At 28.8% G+C, this 27,970-nt stretch overlaps 1 protein-coding gene across 3 annotated transcripts in view; it reads right to left on the bottom strand.

Annotated features, from left to right (window-relative positions):
- Window positions 1-13,590: 13,590 nt before the first annotated feature.
- The window catches only part of LOC129959481 (uncharacterized), a 40,654-nt gene continuing 26,274 nt past the window's right edge, over window positions 13,591-27,970 (bottom strand). For 2 of the 3 annotated variants that reach the window (XM_056072333.1, XM_056072334.1), the window contains exons 2-4: window positions 18,888-19,189; window positions 16,093-16,164; window positions 13,591-14,803 (exon numbers count right to left, since the gene is read on the bottom strand). In XM_056072333.1, the coding sequence (XP_055928308.1) occupies window positions 14,411-14,803; window positions 16,093-16,164; window positions 18,888-19,189 (767 nt within the window). In that variant the 3' untranslated portion in view covers window positions 13,591-14,410. Of the gene's footprint in view, window positions 14,804-16,092; window positions 16,165-18,887; window positions 19,190-27,487; window positions 27,636-27,970 lie in introns of those variants that run through there. The other variant, XM_056072332.1, reaches the window with a different exon arrangement.

Raw genomic sequence — 27,970 nt, 5'->3', positions numbered from 1 at the left:
ATAATATATAACCTTTCCTATCTGCAATATAATTATTTCAACTCTTTTTTTTTAAATATTAATAATGGTAATTATTTGGTGGATGGATTTGATGCATTTAGAAGTAATACTTCTACCTGTAGCAGCAGTCAATTTTATTAATGCAAAATAGTGCAAAAGAAATTAATCAAGCAGTGTCGTTATTAAAATAAACTACTTTATTTAGATATTAAAGAAGCATGGATACAACAGTGGCGTAGCTGTCGGAGAACACGAAAAGTATAGTTGCTCCAGGCGCCAGTCTTAGGAGGTGCAATGAGTTGAAAGTAGTTCATTCATGGCACTGTTTAAAGTAAAATATTATAAGAGGGTGAGAAAATAATGTCATTTATCCTTTCCATATCACTGATGACGAATGGGGCGAAAGACTAATACTATAAACGATTAACAGTTACAATCAATCCGCCCCTGGGATACAAATGCCCATTATAGAGCTGAAAGTTTTAAAAAAAGCGATGGACAACGAGATAGGTTACACATAGGTTATACATAGAAAGATTTCGATCAAAGATCGCGTATTGTGCCAATTTAAAAAAAAAAAAACCATCCTCGAATCAACAAAATTTGTGACTGTCTTCTGTTCAATTGCTTAAAAGTAAAATAGATTAGAAATATTGATTCGAATGTAATGCGAGTATGTGATTTTATTCAAGCAAAATTTTATGTATTATGGGATACAAATGCCCTATATAGAGTATAATAATATGTATAATATGGGTCTACGAAGGACTGCCTTTTTATGTATTTTATTTTATTTTATTTGAGTAAATGTGAAGAAAAAGTACGATGAACTCTTGAAATCAATAATTTCAGCTATGCCTTGGAAATTAAATTTTAAAGTTGTTATAAATGATTCACAAAAGCAGTTTACATACTTTTAACAAATTGATAAGATGTCAGCCGAAATTATTCTAGTTGACTCAACGATTTTCTGATTTTGGAGTAAGATTAGTATTTTCCAGAATTTTTCCTTCTTAAAAAATATGTAACATCTTGCTTTTCATTTTTTGACTCTTACCTCTTTGTAGTATAACTGTAATAATAGCATTCCGATATATAAATACAATAGTTATTTTTAAATGTGAATCAACATCCTTATTTTTTAAATTTATGATTGTGTTAGCAAATTGCTTACGTCTTGGGTTTTTAGGATCCCATTTTTTTTTTATTTGACACAAATATTCGAACTAGTCAAATATAGAAAAACAGAACGTAAGCTACACCTATGAAATATCCAGAAAAATTAGATTATTCCGTGTGTTTTTTGTTTCTGCTTTTATTACAATATCTGCTAAGTTTTTGTTTAAACACGAAATTAAGTAAAAAGAATACATATATATACTTACAATTTTATTATATCCTTTATAACAGTGAATTTTTAGAAAAGACCAATATTGATTCTTTTTAAAAAGTATTTGTTCAATTTGAGGCATTTATTTTCATTTTAGTTCAAAGCCAATAATTAATAATTCATCACGTCAAATGGGATTATGTCAGTTTCACTATACATATTGTAACAGCCGAGATCGCTTTATAAACACAATACAAATTATTAGCATAAGAATACGACGTTGTTTCTTTCACACGAAGTGAATTAGAAAATGAGAGCAATTAATTTCTGAAATCTGAAGTTGCTTAGGAATTAATTTTATAAAACAACTTTTAAACATGAGATAAATTCATTTTTGAAGCTAAAACTTGATACTGATTGATTATAAATTTATTTAAAGAACTAAATTATTGCTTTTCGCATTGAAGACGGCAGTGAAAAAATAGATCAAACACTGAAATGGTTTGATACAAAATATACTTTAGTTAAAATATGTTACAAGTGGTCGAAGTAGGAATTTCCTTGCATTCTTATTTTTAGTATGATTTTTATATTTTATCGAAATCTCAAATTTTCATCAAAGTTCTTAATTTGCAGCGACTCCCTTTCATCTTTACATGCCTTAAATAACATCGATTCCCTAAACCAAATAATTGTTAAAACACAATCCAATTCGAGTTTTCTTCAAGGCAGAGGTGTGCAAGTTTCCTTTTCTTTTGTTAGAGGTGATATAGGAATCTATGGCAATGAACGCCCGACTGGCTTGCCAAAGAAACGACAAAACTAGTTAATTTCATTCCTATGAACATTCCGAAATCTTATTTAAAGAATGTCTTTAAAGATAAAGTTATATCTGAATGGAATACTTTATATCGAACATCGACTAATGCGCAGCTCACTAAGGTATTTATTCCATCCATAAAGAGACGCCTAAAGGCTAACTATTTGAGTCAAATTTTAAGCTTATCCAGTTTCTGACTGGTCATGGAAGCTTTAAAGCATATTTAAAACGATTCAGTTAGTAACCAACTGATAGGTAGGTGTTCGTGCTACAATGGTGCAGACCAGGATGCCAAGCATTTGATATTTGAATGCACCAAGTTTATTCCGGAAAGACGTAAACTCAGGAACTGCCTTCTAAAGAACAATATAGCTTGGCCTCCTCATTTTTCTGCCTTTGTACAGAGTAAATCATCTTTCATTTTGTACATATATTAATAATATTTCCCCCCGTATTATTTAAACTTTACATCAGTGTGTTTGCTTACATATATTTGCATATATACTTTTGTATTTGTATTTTGAATATTTTATTTGATCATGCTTCTTCAATTGTTTTATATCATCTACTGAATGTTTCTATTACTATGTGAGCAATTTTGTTTCAAATTTGCTTTTGTTTGTGTATCTACTTGTTTCCCCCATTTTTCTTTCTTCTTTCTTTGCATTTGTGCCTGCGTTCTTATATTTGAAATTTATTCTACTGTCAATTGTGTAATGACTTACATTTGTAAGCCTTGTGGTATACTTGTTGGCACACAAGGAGTTTATACATCGAGAACCAATATATATATATAATATGGATTATGATAATTTAATTTACAGATAATTTTTGTTGTCCAAAGTCACAAATTCAAATATGTGAAGTATGGTTATATAACTCAAATTCAATTGCAATAGAGCACCAACTATACTAGAAAGAAATTGCTTGTATCATAGAGCTCACCATGCTTCATCGCATTCAATAGCTTGGTCGAATCTAAAACAAAAGTTCAGTTATCCGTTTTTTATAATCCGGAGAGGTGAGGGATTGAACTTTCAGGAAATTTCTCCAAAACTCAAGAACTAAGACCTCGCACTTCCTGAAAAAGCAGTTGGCGCCAAGTCTTTCAGCAGTTTGCCAAAGAATGTCGCCAAGTCAAAATCGCTGTAGCAATAATGTTTTGTGAATTAAATCCAGATCATTTCATGCTAGAAAATTCATTCAATTATTTATTAGGGATTATTTCAAATGAAAAAGAAAAATTGCATTTGTTTAAAACTGATATGGAAGATTTCATATATTTAACATAAGATTTTTGTTTTCGAGTGAAAAGGATTTTCTTGCAGGAAAATTTTTTATTATTGCTCTAATAATGTAATCATTTCATAAGCGCGTAATACACTTCAAGTAGACTAAATCAATCTAATTTCGGAACTCATTACACATCCTACATGAAGGAATATGACATTCTGTCACAACTTAATATTATTTATTGATAAAATACAAAGTAATACTTATCATATCATTGCATGTCAAGTATGATGTCACAAGAATTGATTTCAATATTATGCTTTGAAGACCATGAAACAAATGAAATTGTACATTTTCTTTTCTTTATATTTCTCCTGGTTTTGAAAGACATTTGTCTCAAAAGTTGAGATAAGTGATTACAAAATAACTGATAAAATATAGTATTTAAAAAATATTTCCAGCTTTTATGCTCTTGTTTGGTTGATGTGAATTAACATCTTATAATTGCTGTATAATTTAATTAGACTTTCAGAAATTTATTTGATAAGAAAAATGTGCTGAAACGAGTTCAACGAAAATTCCACAAAAATTTCTATAATGACGGTTTTTTAGTCAACATATATAAATTGCATTCTCATTAGGAAGCAACTGGATATATAAATGAATAATTTATATGAACGGCTTTTTCATTATTAAGCTACTGAATATACAAATTAGCTATATTTCGTCAGAGCATTATTAAATTTGTTATTAATTCTCTTTTTTGTTTTATTATTATCAGCTAACATTTTTATAAAAGAAGATTAGTTTTTTATTGCTTAAATGCTTAAAAATAATTTTTATGAAAACTATATTAATTCTGTTAATTTATAGGATACGATAGGAATAATAGGATTTTTTTACAAAAACAGCGATTCTGTGTTTGAGATAGCCTATGTAGCTTTACAAGCTAATTTTTACGAACCAACTTTGATTATGCAAGAGAGTAGAAACAACTTTTTAGCCTCCCACTGAAAATATGAGACTGATATGGCACTAACCTGAAAGATAAAGTTTTTGTTGTTGTGAATCATTTCTTGAGTATTGAAAAACGTGTTGAGAAAACCAATTTTTTTCTTTGATTTTCAAAAAATCAACTTTATAAACCTTACCCTTAAGATCATAATAGATTTGAACTAGTAGTAGGTTTCCTATGCAATAAAGCTGGTACAAATGTTATAAAACAAAGCCATTACGACTTCATTTTCCTGGTAAAATTTAGCATTCGGCCTCTAAATCACACTCAAGATAGTTTTATTCCTTGTCCTATTGTATCGTTTATGTTTGAAGGTTTTATTTATTCCTGATGAGTGAAGGGAAAATAAGTAACACCACGGTTTTAGTAGGCAAGAGAAGGTCACAGCACAAGAGGGCAACAGATTTTATTTTCTAAGGATTTGAAAAATAAAGAAGCAACTTTACAATCCCGGAGTAGAGTCCAAGTTTTAAAAAGATATTTTGAGAATACAATTTTCCTTAATCCAAAGTTTTGTATGGTAATAGAGTTTGTAAATCTTTCTCATTTTGAACTGCTCTCCCAAAAATTATACCTTCAATTTTTTAACAGAAAAAAAAGAAGAAAAATGAAATAAAAATAATAACAGTAAATTAATTAATACGATACACTCAGTTTCTTTACTGTTTTGATAATCTACAGTTACTTATCCCATTGGATTCCAAAAATAAGAGGAAATAAAATGATTTAATCTCAACAATTTTGTGCTATGCTTTCAAGAGAATCAGACGTACAAGTTTTTTCCATACACGATGGCAAAACCCGTTTCATAACAACACTGAAAAATGAAGGAAGGTCAAGGAGATGAATCATTTTTTAATTTTTAACTATCCAATCAAAATTTCTGATATATAAAGAAATGGAAAAAATATGCAAATCTAATCTTATTTTAATAAATGATTTCAAGTTGTGAATATTATACTCAAGAATTATTTGAGGTTACACTGCTTTTATTTATTATTAATTTTATTTTGAAGAATATCTCGTATTCAGACTTAGTGGAGTCATTGTGAAATTGCAGAAGTCATAAACTTTATTAATGTTTAAATTAAACATATATTTGACGAAACCTAGCTCTTGGGCCATTGAACCCAACAAACCAACCAGCCAGTATAAAAATTAATTCTCTATTTAACTGTTGTCCCCTTGCATCGTGCAGACATCGGATACCCGTTTCCCAAACGTAAAATCTGAAATTAAATCATTCATAGACGTTTTGACTTGACTCTATAATTATACACGATATATAAACACCGCAAGAGCTTAATGGATTCTTAATAGAATCTGTAGAACAGTGCATTTCCAGAATGGAAGCTATAATCTAATTAGATAATAATGAATATATGACAATTAAGGAGATAACTTTGAGAAAATATTGAAATTTATCTTCAGTAATACAATCCCTTTTTCATATTTAATTAGCACAATGCTATGCTTAGAATTATTTAAGACTGTAATGCATTGATTTATTATTAATATAATTTTCAGAAATATCTCATGTATAGGCATTGCGGGATTGTAGAACCCATACACTTTGTCAATGTATAAAGTTATTTAAGTTTGTAGGAACATTGAGATTTATTTTCAGTTATGCAATCCAAATTTCGAAGTTATTTAATTAAAAAAAACTAATGAAAACCATTTTACAGCCATTTCTTGAAAACCAAAAACGGTGATTTAGCAGTAATTTTTTGCAGTGTCATTTTTTCACATAGCTGCCTAAATCAACACAAGAGTAATTCCTTTCAGGTTCTGATGTCATTATTATTACCGATTTTCGTCTATCACGGTTTTATGACACAGTGTTTATTGCACACTCGATAACTTTAAAACATTTGATATCGATTTCGAAAGATTAAACATTTTTTTAATCGTTACGCAAACGTAAATGTGAAAAGATATTAATAATTTTATTCTATACGAAGTAATATGGATAGATTTTACTCTCAAGTAATTTTTTAAATAATTTTAATAAATAATGTATGCTATAATTATTACATAAGATTTTTGCTCTAAATTAAATAGAAAAATATCCATCCCCCTTTATATGTTAATTTTAAAATTTCCAAAACTTCTAACACTACATTTTACGTATTTTAATATTTTTAATACACTTAAAGAAATATATTTCGAAATAAGATTTCCTGTCGTTAAGACAGCAAATATTATGATTAATATCTGTTGGTATTTCGATTTAATATTCCCATGGAATTTTAACATATTTTTTATCCGAATGACAAAAAAATCTTTCTTTCTTCTGAAGTAAAGATGCATTGCTCACTTAAAAAATTATAAGCTATCTGACTCATTTCGAGTGTAGTTCTCCAGAATTTTCTGTTTGTTTGAATTGTTTGTTTACAAGCAGTCTCTGGTCTCTCAATGAAGTTCGTTGTTTGAGAATCGCCTCATTTCTCCGGCTTGTTTTGGGAATCTTCATCTTTATTCGACACTTAAATTCTGGGCTTTACCCATTTCATTTGAGAACAAAATGCACTGGTAAATCCCACAATAACAAGAGCATGGTAAAAGTGGTTTTCCACAAAAAATACGTGATTCTTATCCCATATCAATTTCATTCTTATAAGAGAATCACGAAAATCGTGAAATAAGCCCTTCGAAATATCGTGAAATAAGCCAATCGAAATAATTTAACATTGGTATATTTTCCATTAAATCTGTGTAGTCTCTTTATACAAAAAAGTCCATAAAGACATTTTGTTTCAATCCAATTTTTAAAAAAAGTGACAAAAATTCGGAAAGAAGAAACTTACTTTTTATGGCAAATTTAAGAGCATCTATCCTTTTTTTTTTTTTTCAAATAGTTTATACGATCATTTCAGGATTTCATAAACTAACAATTAAAGTTCTAATCTTAAAGGAGATCGGATGTTACGGGTCATATTCTTGAATATTAATTGGCAAAACTGATAGATAGAAATGTTTTATGTGAAGAAATGTTTTATTAAAATTTCATTAATAAATGGATGTAATCAGATATTTTATTATCAATTAATGATTCGTTTTTCGATTTAACTATATTATTTATGTACAGTTTTGAGGTCACTAATAATAATAAAGTGGTTACTGAATTCTTTTTCCAACCGGAAAAAAGGATGAAAAGTAAATAAATTTAAGAAGAAATGCTTTTATACTATGCTTATTTTATCACAGATTTTTCACGCTGAGTCATAAGTGTTCCTAAAAAGCTTTCAAGCAAGTCTTTCGCCTCTTCAGAGAAAGCATTTTTTAAAAATCATCTATCAATTTTTATTTTTAAAGATCTGGACTTTATTCTTAAAAACAAACTTCAATTTATAATTCATCTAAAATATCGTAAAAAAACATTTATAAAAGTATAAGCAATTATAACCTATAATTGGAAGTTAATTCCTCCTATGCACAAATAGCTTTGTTATATTACATAAACGAGTCCTTTGCCGAACAAGGACTCGTTTATGTAGTATATTAACTTACGCTGCTTCTACCTGGGAAATTACAGTAAATATCTACAGCAAAACGGCGCAAAAATTATGAAACAAGATCCATATGATCCCCGTTTATTGGTGTGCCCAAAGATCTGTACTGAAAAACTGATAATAACTTTTTTTTTGAAAAGGTAAAATGTAAGACTACTTACTAATCAATTCTCAATTACTGCTCACATTTAATAGAGGAAAGTATTCCTGCCCTTATGCAACTGTCAATAAGACTTTCCTTTCGTAACCTCTAAAAATCCTTGAAGTTCTTTGTTAAAAAGCAAGAAAAAAAAATTCTAAAGTTTAAAAAATTAGGGAACAAACTACTAAAGGAAAGCACTGAATCTCGAATTTTTTCTATAACAGTTATTTAGGTCCCCCCCCCACACACACATTCTTCTGTTGTTAGGAAAAAAAAGAAAAAAGTGAAAAATAAAAACATTAAATTAGAAGAGATATATTCATATATGTGCATTTGAAAAATATATGTGCTTTTGCAAAAATAAATATATCTTATGAGGAAAAAATACATTCCTAACTGATTTTAGCAGAATTTTGTCTAAATCTTTTGAGCTTTCCAACGAAATAAATAAGGAGCAGATTTTTTCCCATTTTAATGTATTTTGAATACTAATGCAATCTATTCAATATTATTAATTTGACACTCAAACAGGGCAGAAGTGTTAAGGGTATTGCAACTCAAGGAAGTATATAATATTTAGTATTACTTCTTTAAAGTATTAAGTCAACATACAATGGATAATGGCATCCAACGTGCAATTAATTTTTCTATCTTTTATAACGAGTTTTTCCCAGTATGTTTTTTTTTTTTATATAAAGAGCAGTACAAATGCTTTCAAAAAAGCCAAAAAATTCACCAAAAGGAAAAACTCGCATTTTACTCTTATTGTATTCACTATTTATACCGAATATTCGTAACATTGAAGGATTTTGTTCCACGGAAAAATCATAATTGCTTCAATTTATGTTTTGCATATATTTTTAACTTTTCTTTGTTCTATTAAATTAGTCTTCTATTTGGAGAAACGATGGATATTGTTGATTAATTATGTTGTCTATTAAAATATTATCTCAAATTTCTCCATTTAAATTCGCTATTGATATTTTTTGCTCGTTCATTATTTCAATGTAGAACAGAACAATTTGAAAATAATTTGTGAAAAAAAAATTCATCTCTCCCAATTTACAATTATTTTTAGTTTATAGAGCAATGACTCATAATTACTCAAAGGCCAATGACTAAAAAAACAAAACAAAACATTTATTTGAGAAGTTATGTAAATCATTTGGAGTAGAAATGTGTATAAAATAATTAAAGCTTAACTGACCCTCCTTCAAATTTGATAAATTTTATTGGCAAATGGCCTTCAATGGTGATATTCACCTGCTACGGTTTTCTACAAAATATTTGAAGGCTCAAAAATCAGGATTCCGGGAAAATAAAATTCAGTTCTTCCGGTTTATTGAAAAATAACAGCTTTTTTCGCCGAAAATTTGGAGACGCTTTTTCATCTTGTTTCAGACTTCATGTAAATTCACTGGTGGCGCTAAATTGCGTTGAGAAATTATTTTATAATGTCCAATTGTTCAGAAATTGGTTTTAAATCATTTTGATGTGTGACTGGAGGACTGAAAAGACAAACAATTGTTCTGGTCGTGACATAGCTGCTTACAAAACAATTATTTGTTGCTTCCGTTTCTAGTAAATTACAGGCTGTTAGGAGCGGTGTCTATGTGCGTTTGTAAAACAAGACAATCGAAACTGACCTGCCAAAACAATCACGACAACTGAATGCTGCTGCAGTTGGTCGTTTCAGTTTGTGTTTGTTTTATTAACAAACTTCACTTGGACCGTTTAAAAGAATTGAATTCTATTTGATAGAAAACCTGACTTGCAGACAGTCATTGTCTGTGCGAAGATGGGCACTAGAGAGAATTTTGTCTTTTTATTTTGGTGTTGTCCTTTAAGAGTCATGCTAAAATGATGGCAGTATGCGCGCGTGGAATCCAGCACGTCTGGTGAGTGGTCAAAAATAGCAAGTTTCTTTCCCCAATGGGATGGTTGTTTGGCATTAAAGGAAGCAGCACTTAACACCTACTTATGTCTACCATGCTTACAATAGGTTATTTGATCGATTATGACGGGTTTAATGTAAATAAACCCACTTAAAATATTTAGATCGTGATTTTCTTATCGTTTTTTAAATTACATTATCGTCGGTTCGCTTAAAATATCATCTGCCGATCGCACATTTTTTTTCTTAAAAATTTCGGAACCAAATTAAATATTTAAGGTATCTATTATTTCCACATAATTTTGACTTCAGGAATTATGATATAAAATAACTGCCAGAAGCTATAAGTGACGTAAATGAGAAACATACCAACAATTCGACATATGCGCATTCAGTTAAAAAAATGCATACGGTAATCAACCGTTCGTATGTCATATTGTTTCACACTTACGTATTTTTCTGTAACCATATGTTATTACAAATGTAAAAATAGATATAGAATATTTTTTAAAGCAACTAGGACAAACATAGTATTTTATTTTTCTTTAAAAAATTTTTGGGTAACAGAAAGGAAAGACAAGAAAAGAAAAAGAAAAATGCAGAAACAAAGAAAAAGGGATCAAACCGAATATTCACGACCAGTCCAAGCCACACCAGTGGTGTGGTGGCACTCATGAATCGATCGTCAACGCGAAAAAGAATTGGAATAGTATACAGTGGGAGTTTGGATACTAAGCCCGTCCTATTTCCATTTAGATTGGATGCTCACTGACTGCAGTAACTTACACGAAATCATTTTCTTCCATTTAAAAAATGCAAACATTACAGATTCAAATTTTAGAATTACAATTAATTATGTTTCAAATTTTTTAAGCATGGCCGAATAAACTTCATTTTATATTTATTGAGGGCTTTAATAAGTTTCTAACTCTAAATATTGAATTCCTTTTATTTATTTGGTTGAATTCAAAATAGAAGGAATACTTTTTTTTCAATATGGAGATAAGTCAAGAAAATTTTTGATTCAAGAGTTTGATGAGTAATAATTCCAGAATAATACTATATGCATTCATTTGAGAAATTAAACGTTCAATATTGCAATCTAATTAACTATCTCATATTTGAAAAAAATAATGTATAACATTTATTTATTAATCATTTTATAATAATTCTGAAATCATAAATATTTTAATTTATACTTTGGATAGATATTTTGCAACCATTCGCATAAAATGTCTTAAAGATTTATGCGAAATAAGAATTATAAAAAAATAAACAATGTATCCATATAAAATAAATAAAGAATTGTATTTAAATTATGAACGTTCATACCTAAGCACAAACTTTCTATTCGCATAATTAGAGAATTAGAACATTTTAGCAAGTTTTTTTGTACAACACTTTCTCGTACCACGGTGATCTTATTATAAGATCTTTCCTTCGCCGAGATTTTCATATTTACAATAAAAAATGGAAACCTTTATATTATTGGATTAAATGTTTAATAAATTTCTATAAAGAATTTCATGAAATTAAAGACACATTTTTAATTTGCAGAATAACAATGAGCCATGCCTCAAAATGAATGGCTTTGACTTAATAGAGAAAAATGCATTTAAAAGAAAGCAACTCTCATGGACGTAATCACAGTATTATTTTTAATTTTCTAGAAATCCTGATTTATTAATCGGACACATTCTTAGAAAAATCTGTAAAGGGATTTTGATGGAATTTTGACTGTCCGATTTTGTACAAAATTAAAAAGGAAAGAAGCTACATAGTTTGTAATAGAAAGTAAGAAATGTTCAATATTTTTTAATGAAAATCGAAATTTTAGTTCTGTAAAAAAAATACTTTAATCATAACTGATATACTAAAAATCATGCTGACATACGCAGACATACACACAAAGATTTGATTATGAATATATCTTTCAAACTGAGCTATTTGAATATTAAGCTGATCAGCAAGTTATTTCTCTCATAATAAAAACATTACTCATTTTAAAATAAAGTGAGAATGAGATTATATTGAAATATCCTTCTTTTTTATACTGTAAAGAAAGAAAATCTGGTTGAAATATTAGATTTAACAAGAAACGGCAAATTGTGAAAAATACAAAAAAGTTATAAATATACATTCTACTTATTTTAATGATTTAGACATATCAGAAAAACTAATATGGATAAATTTTCAAATTCTCCTTTCTGTATATATAGCATATTGGATGCAATTTTTGCAATATTTTGCCCTTATCTAGAGTCATTGTCTTTGGCATCTTAAAGTTCATTTTTAAATGAGTAGAAAATGTTCAAGTTTCAGTGTTTAAAGAGAAAATTTTCTTCTTGATCAGTGCCTTTAAATCACTTTTTTAGACTCAAAGCATAAAATACCCGACTAAAGAAATATAAAGATTTTTATTTCTTGCTATTATTCGTTAATTAAAATTATTTTTCTTACTCATAACTAACTATACCTAGAGTAATAAATAATTTAGGATTTTATCGATATATATTTTATCTTCTGTATATATTAAACAAACGTTATAATGATTTTACACGTTGTCCTTTATGTTTATTATGGCGTTATTTTTTCTCGTATTAAATATTATAATTCCTGTAAAAAAGAATATTCTTTGCCTCACATGGTTTTTCTCATAGAAATATTTTCTTGATAACAATTTAAAAAACATTTTTGATCAAATGCCCCGAAATTTTTCGCTTTCAGAAGGAGAAAAGACAGAAGGGTCTTTTTCTGTGGTTTTCATATAACACAATAATGGAAATTTTGTAAAAGAATGAGCAATGATTTTTTGAGTCTGTGCGTGGGTATAATTATTGAATTATTTCTCATATGAGCATTTGTAAAAATTTAATACTATTATTGGTTAATCAATGCAATTTTAGTAAAAAAGGTATAGATTCTAGTAAAAAATTTACTTTCAGGATGATTGAAATATAACAGATACACTTACTACAATTTAATGTAGGAATATATATATTTCCTTCCCTCTATTCCCTTCCTATATATACTATTTCCTAATTCTCCAATTTAGACATATGTTTCAAAACATTTTTAAATTAATACAATGGTAATGATTTATTTTAGTTTAATTTTTCTTATTTTAGTAACTTGAAAATTTAAGCGTTTTTAGCTATTTTCAGTATTATTTAACTATATGCTCAGGGTTTATAAATACAGTGATAGATAAACGAGCATTAGGAAACAGATAAGAACCTGAATAATTATACTTGACACTGTTAATAGAGTTCTAATAATTTTTAGTTCATAATATTTTGTTCATAAAATATTTATTTGGTAAATTGATTAATAACGTCTTTTTAATTGACTTGAATGCTGCCTTGAAGTCTGTTTAATCAGAAATCGACTACTGGTTGCATTCCGTCTGAGGCAAATTAGTTGAAGGAAATGAAAAAGTAAACAGCTAATGGTACTTACTTCAATAAGCCAAACATTTTTGCAGCTTTATAACATGCGAATAATTTATTATAATCATTAGAAAGTCAAAAAATTAAAAAGTAACTGAACAAAATTTCAATTATATTTAACATGTTCTTCAATCATTGCATTTCCAGATAATTGAGGGAAACAAGTAATAAAAATAAAGCCAAATTTCAATCTGAATGGATAAAAAATATTTATTCAGTTTATACACAACACAGATTATAAAAAAATTAACTGTAAAACAATACGCTTGGCTTAAGTAACACTAGCCACTTGGCTTTTATGGTAAAGAAACGTTTTCTCTAAGAATGGCAACAAATGATTTGGGCAAAACTGTTAGTCCCTCTGCTTTTGCCCGTATCATTTCTAAAACTGAAGCTGAAAATGAAGTTTTACGAAACATCTGTTGGCTAATGCTGCTCCAAAATGACTGGGACGCCCTGAGTGTCATTGCAATTACAGAACTTTAGTCTACGACTTCCGTAATAGTTGTAGAATTTAGTTCGACAAATTTACATCGAATATATTCCCAGGCAAGAAGTGGAGTAGAACTCTTTAAATAGTAGGAACTTATTCAAATGATTTAAAAAATAAAATCTACATACAATATGAAAAGCAATAGCAAACTTCCATTGAATAATAATTACTTAAAAGCAGCATTAAATATTCGAACAAGCAATCGGATATTAAGGCACTTGAATGAGAAACATCACAATATCGGAGGGAAGAATACCATCATTATTTGCCGTGTCATGATAAAAATCCACATTTCGATGGACTAGTCTTAATAAATACAGTAATGCTAAAATTAAATACTGAAACCTCGTTAATTGGCAAGTACAAATGTGAATGCATGATCGCGCAACAATGAATAGTTAAATGAAATGGTTAAAATACTGTAGATGGCAATACGACCAGCGTATTCGATTTGTTCAGGGCAAGTCGAATGCTTTAAGACATTTCTGTCAATATTCGCAAACCTTCGATGCAATTTCTTCAAATGATCGGCACAGGTGCAGGTTCCAAAATGGACTTTGAATAATTTGCTATCACATCAAATAAGCGAACAATGCTGAGCATGATCTGACAGTCTCTCAACGCTCTACGAGAACACAGTTGCAAGTTCGTAAATTTTTCATCCAGAATTTCATCTGTATTATTTGGAGTGTACCCAAGTTCTTCGATTGTCATTTGGGTCATACAAGCCATATGTTTCTGTTTTCTGGCTAAGATGATTGCTTCTCTAGCTAAGTTCCGTTCCCGATTGGCGGATGCCTCTGAGCATGTTGAACTGGATGTAAGATATTGATACTCAACAAAATAAGCATGAGCCGCATGCATAAGCAATGATGAATGAATTCGCTTAAGAGCTCCTTCTGCATCCATTTCCTAAAAATAAGGGATTTGGTATTTTAATATCATCAAATTAATGAAAAAAAATAAAAGTTTAATAAATATTTGATAACTATGCTTTAAATATATAAAGTGTTTAAACAACAGATCGTTATTTTACATCAAATACATCTTTGACGAGCAGAGAAAATCTTAAAGAATATTGAAATTGCTTGAATAATTTTTTCCAAAGTAATTTGAACTAATATTCATACAAAAACTTAAATGATTCGAAAATCAGGGACTAAAAAATTTCGAGATTTACTGAAATATATTTGAAACTGTTTTTGAAAGAAAAGTATATTGAACATGAATTTCAAATTCTCTGCCATTTTGATATAAAATCATTTATTTCAAGCAGTCATTTATTATTCTACAAAATAATTAATAATCTGTTCTATGCATTTCGTTTTGTTAAATGTTCTATTTATCAAACACACATGATTAGCTTCTGAATGTGTGTGTGTGTGAAAAAGTGGCAAGTTCAATTTGATCTGATGACTGAAGTGACGTTGCACATCACGCCTTTAAAGCAATATGATGCAATAATGAAAAGAAAATATAACAATGATAAAGGTAACTTTTTATAAGGTTTACAACTTATTTACATCACGTTCACGTATTAATGGAACTTTAACAGTTGAATTTCACATCCCACTTCAAGAATTGGAATGATTCTCATATTTTTATTTTTTTTAACAGCGTTTAAAAAATAACTAGATCGTGACTCTCATTAGAAATTAGAAATTCCTGGAATAGTGCCAGACGTGACGTCAAAGACCACGCCTCGTTACGTGTTATGAGCTAATACAACAGAAATGCATCCTTTTGATAAAGATATGTTTGTTTTCTTAAGTAGTGGCTTTGAAAGCTGACAGCGTCCGGAATCTAGAGAGAATCGAATCGTGGTGAGTTATTTAACAAGTTGCAGTTACTACAACTCTATTATCACGTTCGCGACCTCGGCAGGTTTAACCCATTCAGATTTATGAAAGTTATGACGCATGAGTGCATCATCATCAGCGAATGTGTTTAGATTTATTAAAGATAGCAAGTCATCCGCTCTTTCTGTTAAAAACTTCTAGCGTATTTTGCGTTGCAGCGACGGTTTATCATAATTTAAATTCCAGTTTTGTCATCTTTTCATACGTTTTATTTTAATATGAAATAAAGATACTGCGTTATTAACATTAAATAGAACAAAACACTCCCCTATCATATTTATATTAAGTTGAGTAATTCATTAAACAGGAATTTTAATTTGATTCGTAAGAAAGATAACTTACTTGTAATTCTGATAATGTCGGGGTGTATGGAAGTTCTGGCAAATTCAGCACAGCGCAGTCATCAATAGTGGACTGTAAAAAATAAAAAATAAAAAGTTGAAATTTAAAAAAAAATAAGCAATTTATGTCTGACATGAGAATAGTGTCATAAAAATAGAATACTGCATTCATATATGAAGATAATACATATTTTTTTGCATGTTAAAAAGTGATATGTAAAGTTAATGTGATCCCCACATACATCAATATATTAATTTTACAATTAATGACTATCGTCACTTTTAAAAAATAGATTCTAATAATTGCTGAAATTTCGTACAGGTTCTTCTGTTATTAAATTGTGTGCTTAATAAAACAAAATGTCACTCAATTTATCTATCATTCATTATACTATATAAAATTTTACTGTTAACAACTTATCAATATATGAATAATCTATTTTTAATCTTGTTTGAACTATTTTCTATAATTATTTTTGTGAATCCTATAAAAATGTTACTATTTTTTTAAACGACACTGCCTACTAAATTTTACTTAAATCGTAAGTCTGCACATCCCTCATCCTTCCAATTAGACTATATCACCCAGATCAATTTTCAATTGGTTAGCAATATTACATTCTTGCAATGATGTATTGAACCGCATTTATTCAATGGAATTTAATATTGTTAAATAATTGCCAATATTCGCGAACTTCTCCACTTCCTTACCATAAAGTGTTTAATAAATTATTTACTGTTATTTTTCAATTTATTTTTATTTTATTTTATTTATTTATTTTGAAAAGTGAATCAGAAATATCTGAATATAGACAACTGATGCTTAAAATGTTTTAATTGTATAGCTGGATTTTATCAAAAACATATATCAGTTGACGCTCATGTTCAGGTTCTCGCTCGCTGTACGGCGGCCACACAAGGCGTTTTAGGAGAATACAGTATCTTCTTAAAGATTTTTTTATTGCTCTTCCACGGATCTTTGCAATGATTCATGACTGTCGGTTAAAGCAAAAACAACTAAAAAGTACTTTTCTAGTTAAAGGATATAATCAACTTTAGGAAGGAACTAAATTTAAAAGTAGTAGATGTCAGTTATAGCTCTTGAAGTAGAAAGCTATAGTTTCCATTTAATTCTGGAATATCCGCCTTTTACTTGGATGTGTCAGAGTGTCAAGATTCCGTGCTCTATTATTACGCGTAAAAAGAGAAACAAAAAGGAAAAAACGGTTCTATTATTTCACGCGTCAAGGGCAGGAACAGAAGTGAAAGACAACAAAAGCCAACTTTCACTCAGTGTCTGCAGCAGACAGTCGTTGAACTTGACCCACTACGATATTTTTTATTCTTTCGTTTTTCCAGTAAAACGCGTCGTTACTGCAGGTTTGCGTGAGGTGATAAAGTTAGCATCAGAAATTTTGCCTTATAAATTGGTAGGTGAACCTTTTTTTACCCTTTCTACGGATTATTATCTTATGGAAAGGCAATACAACCAACTTGAATTCGTGAGGAGACAGAACTCTAGGTTGAGATGTGTATAACCTAACTTGACTGAGAATTTACCATCAGCATAAATTCGTGAGATAATTATATATGGAAAGTTTAATGCATATCCCAATTGCACTCGCTTTTCTTAATACGATGTTACTGAATTTTAGTTACAATGGATCTACTCCTTTTTTATATGTTACAATTCAAGAGTTACATTGTTGTATGACAAAAACAAAGTAGCAGCATAAACTGGCTAATTTTCACCGTTTCAAATTGTTGGCACTTTTAAAAATCTGAAATGCATTTAATTTGATTCTCTTGTTTGGAAAAGAAGGAATTTTCATTTTTATTGGATGCCTTGTATTAGCTTTGATAGATTCTTAAGAAACTCTCTTTCAATCAAAATGATAGAACCAAGTTTTACAGGCTACAGTTGAAATCCTTTATTTGAAGATGATTTAAGAATATAAAAGCGTTATTTTAAGCATAAAACCGATTTCTTAACTATATACAAAATTCAACAATCGAAACAATCATGTATGAATCAAATTGTAAAGTAAAATATGCCTGATTCGAAAGACAATTGTCATAAATTCAAGCATTTAAGGATTTGAATAAACCATTAAAATTTTTCATAAATCGAAACTCTCTCAAATATTAATAGAAGATTGGCAACGAAATTGTATGTAAACAGTAAAAGGATCCGGTGAGGCTTTGTTCTCATGTTAATAAGTCTGATTTCCGAAAGAATTAAAAAATTGCCAGAGAGTGAAAAATCTGAATTAGTAAGCGACAAAATGTAGAAAGTCGGATAGACTTTTACAGGAAATATTTATCCTACATCAACAAAACTATTCGAAAATATATTCAAATTAATTCTGCTGGAACTATTTGCTTTTATTAACATATTTTGAGGGCAATGTTTTTCTATAAACTTACATGGCATCACTAAAGAACATAGTTCATATAAGAGTTCATATTCATCCTTTTTTTTTTTTGTATGTTTACTAAAGCATTTCTTGAACATTTAATAAAAACTATTAATATTTCAGAAAATGTATTTCAGCGAAAAGATAAAAATATGTTAGAAACATACCAAAAGTATATTTTTGTATATTTAAGCAAAAAACCATGAAGTGAATATTTTTTGATAAAATGATGGTTTTGAAAGTAGCATATATTTGTTAACAGAAATGAAATAGGATTTTTAGGGAAATATTATGCTTAGATAAAATCCTTCTCTATGAATTAAATGTTGTATTATTGGGAAATATTATGTTCAACAAAAGACTTTTTTATGTTGCTTACCTCGTTAATCACATTCATAGCGTCTTGCTTGTACAAAGTGCCGTAAGAAGACATGTAGTTGTAAAACGCAATGGTATAACTTTGGCGATGTGCTTTTGAGCGACTTCTGTCAGTGGTCCGACTGCTAGTGCCAGGGCTGCAAGGGTTTGAAATATAATTGGCAAATGGCAAATCTTTGACCTTCAGGCTCTGCGAATCATTGACTTCATCGGTGGGAAGCGTCGTAGTCTCATTAGAAATCGTACTAGTGGGATATCCTTCAGATGGAGCGGTACTCAGTAAGACAAGTAACGCAAGGATACCTATAAAGATAATTAAAAAAAAGTAAATACCAGATTACCAAGATATTCAGGGATCATTTTAAAGAAGTAAAAATATTTCTAAACAGGAAAAAAATTAGCAGCTGCTCATTAAAAAAATCATTTTAATACAATTCCATTTTTTATTGAAACTATTTAAACAATCGGACAAATTTGGTTTTGTTTCTGTAAGAAATCCCCATTTCTAAGCTACATTGATTTTATTATTTCAGAAAATGCTGATATAAAGGGCTGCAAAAAATATTGCTTTAATCACCATCTGGGTAGAGATTATTTTACAGAGACAGAGATTATTTTATCTTTTAAAAAATATATTAAAAGTAAGTTCTTTAAAAAAATTCTTATCGCTGTGTGACAAAGTTTCATGACGAGCCCTTTTGTTGTTACTTGTTTCTTCAACTGAGATATTGCTTAAGAGCAGCAGGTAACAAAAAGATTCCTACCTTAAATACCAGTTGTGAGACTCAATATAAATGTTTTCCGATAGATAAATATTCTTTAATGAATTTTAAAAAGCTATTCTTGCAAATTTTAATTCTTCTAAATAATTTCAATTCATTTATACTAATAATCATTTAAATTAACTATACTTTTATTTTTAAAACATCCTGCTTATACAAAGTGCCATTAGAAGACATAAAGGCCAATGAAATAACTTTGGCGAGTGTTAAAAATGCCTCTTCACAAATTTTTGCAACCTCTGAAATAATTACAATGAAGCCCTTCTGAGTTTTTAAGATGCTGGGAACTGTAAATATAGTTAAAATCTTTAAAATAGTTAGGCTATTTATTTTGTTTTTATTTGTCATTCAGTTTTGAATTTAACATGGACATTTGAATGCAAACAAGGACAAAAACCTCTAATTACATATTTTCTCAAAATTCAAAAATCAAAGCGTAAATATTAATGAAAAGTTCGATTTCATAGTAACTCGTCATTCTTCAGTTTCAATATAGCATGTTTATTTCTTAAAGATTCTTCAAGCATTTGGAGCATTCATCATCATCTATCAAGTCTCAGGGCAGTTGAGTGTTATAAAACAAAAAGCAAATGCAACCAGCATGAAAGGCCATTTTGAACTATTTCGAGTTCTGATGGCAATATTCTTGAAGTGCATTAGTCATTGTGATTTATATTAAAAATTTATCATTTTTTTTCTTTCTGGTGGGATGAAACATTTTCTTTTATTAATGATTTTTTTTTTTTTTTTTACTCAAAACTGTCTTAGAAGTCAATACAGAAAATTCAAGGACGAATTTGGAAGGCTTGTCAAGTGAAATTTGTCTTAAACGTTTGTAATGCATTTTAAATAAATGTCAATGTAGAATAATGGATCGTCTCTCATGTCAAATTTTAATCAACAATATTCTTCTTGTCAACACTTTTTACTTAAAAAAAAAAACTAAATAGTTTCAGCTCTGTGGTTTAATCTCTAAATTTATATTCAAAATTTTCTCTGCACAAAATAAGTTGCTCTTATTGTCGATTGGAATATAGAAGTTTTACTGCATGTTATAAAATTTTTGTTGCCAAAGTAGAACGTTCAAATACTATACCGGGAATTCTTTAATTCAAGTTTTACTACTAAAAGAATTTGGGTTCATCGGATATTAGGAGATCAGAAACGTTTGTTATTCTTGTGTATAACCAATCATGCAACTTGTAAAGCTATTCTACTCAAAATTTCACTTGTAAGTATTACAGAAAATAGGATTAAAGTTTATTCTTTTCTCTACTTATATTAAATTCGATTATTAAATATTAAGTATATTTTAATATTAATTAAGATTATGATCGATTTTTCTTAAAGAAATACAAATCAGCGACAATTTCGTTCAGCAGTTTGAAGGAAATAATGCCAAAATATCTAAACACATTGTGCAGAAAATGCTTATTGCCAAATAGATGCTCAAAGGGAAATGCTAAAAAAGAATGGAAAATAACTAAGTAAAATTATAATGTAAAAAAATCTTTGATTAAAACCCATAAATAAGAAAAATTAAGTTGGGCTTTTTTACATTCCCCTGAGAAATCAATTTTGGAGAATCGCCTTGCCATTCCATTTATAAATCAGAATATAATTAATGAAAAAGAACGAATTTAAATCTATGAAAATAATAAATTCTGTGATATCGAGTATTTTTAGTCTTTACATTCAGCGAAGTGCTCTTTTAACCTTTTATTGCTTGTTTAAACTACACCTGTGATTCTGGAAAGCATATTTCTGCATAACAAATATTTTTTTCATGTGCTTCTGTTCTTTGTATAAAATCTAAAACAATCTAGTTTAATTTTATTAGACTATCATTCCATTTTGAAAATACATCGAGTTATTTGGGGACTGAACTCATAATTCTGAATCGTAGTCAGTTGCCGATGATCATAGCTAAGTTGGCACCCTCCTTTCTTACTTTACGCCACCCCTAGTCTTCACCACCACGTCTCTTAAACTTCTTGTCCTATTACGCCCTCCCTTCTCAAGGATTTAACATTTACCCAGCCCTATACATAGTGAATATTCCATGGAAATGGATGTCGAATCGGCGGCTGTCGACTAGCAAAGCCGAGACTCTACCTTGAGGCCACCGCGGCTTTATAAATCAAACTAAACACTGATTTATTTCTATGATGGAATAAGATTGTGTACTATATGAATGCCTTGACAGAACATTAATGGTATATAAAATCTTTTAACTTTTTATATCAATTGCAAATATGTATCTTTTTATGACCAAAAATATATGTCATTAGTTTCGGTTTGAAACTTAAGTATTTTTTTTATTTTATTAAAAGCATAGTTTAGAAACATATCTGGACTTTTGTCGAAAATTTAATCAGTAGGCAAGAATCTAGCTATCAATAGGTAAATTACAGAGATTAAAAGATGCGGGTGAAGCTTTGAAACTGTCCTGAATTAAAAAACAAAAATTTGCTTTGTGTGACAATGTTTTATTTGTATTAAAAACGTAATATATTGCATAATTTCAAAACAAAAAATATATTTTATGACTTTTATTTACCCTGACTTGTTTCAGGCTTATAAAGGTTGCATTTTGTAACAGAATTTTCACTCGCATCCTGATGGACTAGATGTTTGAAATTTTCCCCATGATCATACATCATTGTATTCTCGGTTACAAGATATTATTTTGAAATTTTCAGAACATAACTATCATTTAAGCTCTAAATAATTTATTTATCCATGAATAAAACTCTATTCCATATTAGTGGCCTCATATTTATAGTGAATTTGATAAAAAAATATTAATTTCAATAGTTAAATGAAAATTAAAGACGAGATGTAGAAAATAAATTCTGCTTTTAGTTCATAAATAAAAGTTTATTTTAAGAATGGTTTTATTAAATTTATTATTAAAACTTTTGTAGCAGCTCCAACATTTTTTTATTATCAATGATAAAAGAAAACTAATATATTAGGGAGAAAATTTGAACTGTCATTTATGCATTTTGATCCAATAATTCTTTTAAAGTAAATTAATAATAGGCTTCATAGATATGATTTAGCCAGTATATAATTTGCATCTCGATAGACAAAAGGATTTATTGTCTGTATTGCAGTAAATTCATAAAACCGTATATTGATGAAAAATAACATTGTGTAAAAACAGCAGTGTTTAATTCCTTTACTTTCGAGCTATTTGATTAAATAGCTAATTTATTGTGACTAATTTAAACTTTCCATTTCTTTTCACATCTTTCAAGAGAAAACTAGACATTCCTTATTACTACGCATTAATGCAATAATTTGAAAAAGAAACTACTGGTCGCAGTTGTGATAGCAATAATTAAAATTAATTAACGTCATTGCAAGGGTTTCTATATTTAGAAGATATCTGATGGCAAAAGAATAAAATTGTTGTCGTTACGCTTGATGCATACAAAGGCATTAGTCAACTTATATCACGTTTCGCTCAGGAATAAGGAAGTTTCACAAGCTACGCACAGCTTTCAAGTTCACGGTCGTTTTGAAGTAGCTTCGCTGCCAACGTGACGAGTGTCAAACCGAAAAATATCGCTTTCTCCCAAAAAAGGCCTCCCGCGTTTGGTCATAGAAAATTTTTACATTTTAAATTTCAAAAACGGTTGTTTGAAGTAGCTGCGTTGCCACTGCGACGAGTGTCCAAAAGATAGATATCGGTTTCTCAAAAACTCTCTCATTCGATCACAGTAAATTTCCACATTTAAACATTCAGAACTGTCATTTGAAGTAAGTGCCTTGCAACAAGAACAGAAAAGACCTCTAGCATTTAGTCACAGTAAATTTCTCTGTTTCAAAATTACAAAAAAAAAAAAAAAAAAAAAAAAAAAAATTGTAACAATTTTGTATATTCTAATTTTATTAATGTGTAAGACATAACTACATTTAAATTTTTTCAAGCGACTGAAAAAAATTGGAAGAATTTGAATCAGTATATTTAAATCCCACTTTGGACCTTTTTTTAAGAATGCTCCAGGACTTTGCAATTTCTGACCAAAGGATAGATGAATGGATGACGCTAATCCCGGTCGCTTGTTCCCTGAACTTATAAACTAATTTATTTGTCCCATTATGTGCACCATACCTATGTATAGGATAAAATTTCATGAAATTGGTCTTGAACACATAATTCTCACATCCCAAAGCTGAGATTCTATTATCGGATTATTACAGGCCTGTGATATAAATTATTGGAATTATATTAGTGGAAGAGTAATATATTCCAGAATAGAAAAAAAATCTTCTAACTGGAACTAATATCTAAATTAAATATCACATAATTAGTTTTAAAATATTTCACTCTATATATTTCTCAGATAATATATAGATTGAATTTTAATTCACAGATTTATCAAAATTGGAATTGGCATTTAAATAAATTTCTTGTATCTTTAACTGTGATAAATTCAACTTATAAACCAAACAAAAGCTGTCTGACATAATATTAAAAGTGACAAAAATTTATCGTTTAAATTCCCACTCTAAAATGGCATAATCTTGCGCTTTTGACAAAATTAATCGGATATAAGAAAATAAGATTATTCATATTAATCTGACATTTTGCTCATACAAATGAAATTTTGAATAGTCTGGATAATTATCTACTCTGTGTCATATTTAGAAGATGTATTTCTATTTAAGTTGGGCTTTTTTTTTTTGTTTTTTTTTTTAATTTCGATGGCGCTTAAGGGCCATTTGACCATGCTGATTCTTTTGAAATTTTGTTTTTCCAATTCGAATAATCACCTTTGCTTTATAGCATTTTTATACAACTAAGAAACGATAATATAGTATATGTATTATATTTGAATTTTTTTTCATATTTCAATACTATATTTGTATTCTTATTTTGTACAAATTCTGATTTCTCTATTCCTAAAGAAAAATTGGGAAGCAGAAGTTTAAATTTGAAGTTTTACCATGTTATACCTTTGGCCACCATGACATGTTGTTCCTTTGTTCAAAAAGAGGTACAATATTTCTTACTTAAAGAAAACTAGGAATACTTCATTCAAAATCATTTTTTAAGGTTGTAAGGAAAATATTAATCTGTGTATTCCATTTCTATTTGACACTTGGTCATATGTCCTATCGCAGGAGATTTCCATTCTAAGCTTTTATGATGGTGAGCATGTAAATATATTTCGGGAGATATGTTTGGATATTATATATGTTTTGGTAGATTGGAAGTTTACTCTTGAAAAGAAAGATTATTTAAGTTTTAAGCATAATTCCAATCTACAATTAAAACATAATATTGAGTAATATCTTAATTCTAAGTGGTTTAATTTTTAGATTACTTTTCGTTAACGGTTCTTTTCTTGCGAGATTATTTTTCATTACTTTTAGTCTTTAGATTACATTACATAACTACTTGTATTGTGTTATTTAAGCACTTATCGATCATATCTGGGTAATTCCTGAAAACTCTGCACTATTATTTCTTAACAACTACGAAACTTGCATAGCTATTCTTGTTAATGAGAGGATAGAAAATAGTATGATTTTCAAGATATTTCATTCTCACTATAATCATCGAATGCATCCATTTGACAAGGATGCACTTGGCTCATTCAAAATTTATTACAACCAGTCGATGAAAAATTAGATGTTAAGACTAAGTAATAGTAGTTAACATTTTGCCATATATAATGTGGTTCATTTGCTTACTAAATCTGAATCCAAACAGTAGCATGGAAGGGTTCAATGTTATAGATTTTGTTCCCTGTAATAAAAATATTTTTACTCATGATGAGTTTATCCCTTCATCTGTAAGAATAGGCTGATGATCCATCCAAATCTTATGCATGGTTCAGCCATTGCAGGTTTGTCAACACCGACTCTGACCCAAGTCCTGTCAATCTAAATATACCATCGACCTCTTCAATTATATCTCCTGAAAATATGAGGCTTTTCCTTAATGCTCACCAAAGAATAGGAACAAATAATGAAAGACCAAATGTTAAATTAAAAATTATCACAAATAATCCTTAAAATCTAGTTTTGAAAGCATTGAAATCAAACGATACCCTCAAAAATTTAAAAAAAAAAATCAAAAGGAACTGTTACTGCTGTTTTAACAAAAAAGTTTTCAAAAAATAAATTCTGAAAATAGTGGTAAATTTTTTTACAGTTTATAAAGTTCAGCAAAGATTTTCCTTTTTCGTTAAATGGTAGTATACTGAATGTATTTTTAAACGAAGAAACTTTTTGGAAACTATGAACTCTTGTAAATGACATGCTTCTGCTATTACGTATTTGAGATTGGATCTCATTAAGGTTTCTTTTCATGATAAATTCAGGTCAGAGGTACAGCACTCTCCAGTAAGAGGTAGAATACTATATCACTGATCAACATATAAGTTAAAAAAAATATTAAGAATTTTTAAAATAAAAATGTTGGCTTTTTGAAATATGTAATAAATGCAAAACTAAATATAGTTAAGATCAGCATTCACAAGAAGATTGTGAACTGACACTCGAAGCTTATAAAAAAATGATATTGAAAATCTATCAAAGGTCTAACACTTTCTAATATTTATTGAAAGAAATCACATTCGAAATGGAATACAATTTTGAATATAGTAATAAAATTTTTAAGGTTCTGTTTACATGAACTTTTATTTTTTTTAATTATAGCCAGTCATACTATTACCGCTGAACTAAGCAGTACAATTTTTACATTAACTGACTGTAGAATTTTACAACTGATTCTATATTTAGGATTTTATTAGGAATTATTTAGAATAACAATAAGGATAATTTCATAATTTTCAAAGTTTTTGTTTACTTTTTACCTGTTATGATAACACTTAAAATTCCATTTAAAGAGATAAACGCAATTAGCAATAGTTTAACTTCATTCAAAAGTATTCTAAGAACAAAGCTTATAACTTTTATTTTGATGACCAGCGAATGTTTAACATGATTAATAAGGTATTTTTCGTAGTGAAAATTTAAGGATTTGTAAACATGTAAACTCAAAAAGAATTTTTATACTTCAATCTCAAACATAAATAAAGAGAATATTTTTACACGTACTAAAAATAAAATTTCATTGAATATTTAACTTTTGAATATAAACATATGAGACTCATTTTATAATGGATACCAATAAGCTACCAAAAAAAAATGGAATGATCATGCAAAATATGGATAAAAAATATAAATCTTTACAACCAATCTATTATAAGCATATCTTATTGTAATAAGATTCCTAATATTCAGAGAAAAAATCTAATTCCATGAAAAATCCAATCTTTAATTTTAATATTTAAAAACAATTGTAAAATATGCATAAAAAGTATGATATAATAAACAATTTACTTTCTAAACACAAACTTCCACTTCCTAAACACAAACACCCACAGTAAACCAAGCATTTTTTAAAATCTATAACCAAGATAAGGAAGTATTATTTCATTTGCAATCATTCTTGCAATCAATATATGCGTATTCGCTAATGCAGTAGAATTGAGATTATCCATAATAATTGAGACTAGACTTATCAGAATAGTTAATTACATAACTGACTGGGAAAAGCTGATTCTTTAAAAAAAACGAAATAAGATTTAAACTTATTAATTTAATTAATACAAAAACAACGCTATTTACATTTTTTTGTTTTAACATTCTGCATTAAAATATCATTGTTTGACCATAGTAAGACCTATCTTGGTAAGATTTTATTTGCGGATTCTCCCCCTTCCCTGTTCAAAATAAATTCACACTGGGAACTCTACAGTGCAGTTATAATGGCACCTACGATGCTTTGTATTACCTTTGATTCCATCCGTTTGGTTTTTCATCAGATCCAGTTCTGTACTTCGTAGCATTACAGTAGCAGCTATACTGAGTAGGAATGAAGGTACTCCTTGTCAGGCGAGTTAGCAATAAAAGCGAGTTGCAACATGACAGCGCAAGTTCATTCAAGGGTAGGGGCCTCAAAAATGAAGATGTAACTCCAGTTTTCAGATATTGAAGTTTAACTAACTTTGGAAAGGTAAGATTTGTATTCGTTTCTTCTTGAGATTTAATTTATTAATAATTTAACTGAGTGTTCAGAACTTCTAAGTGAATGTTTTTGGTGAAAAAAGAAATGCATTTTAAATGAATTCAATTATATTTATTCAAGATTATTTATATTTATTAAAAAAATGGCTATCTTTTTTATTTTTAAAATTTTAGATTAAGTTTTAGCTTATACTGTGCAATGCATCAGAATAAAATTTATTTCTATTTCTATTGTCATTTAAAATAAATA

This window comes from Argiope bruennichi, chromosome X1, assembly GCF_947563725.1.
Source record: "Argiope bruennichi chromosome X1, qqArgBrue1.1, whole genome shotgun sequence".
NCBI lineage: Eukaryota > Metazoa > Arthropoda > Arachnida > Araneae > Araneidae > Argiope > Argiope bruennichi.
The sequence above is the reverse complement of the archived record's forward strand: the minus strand, read 5'-3'. Positions and strand labels throughout refer to the sequence as shown.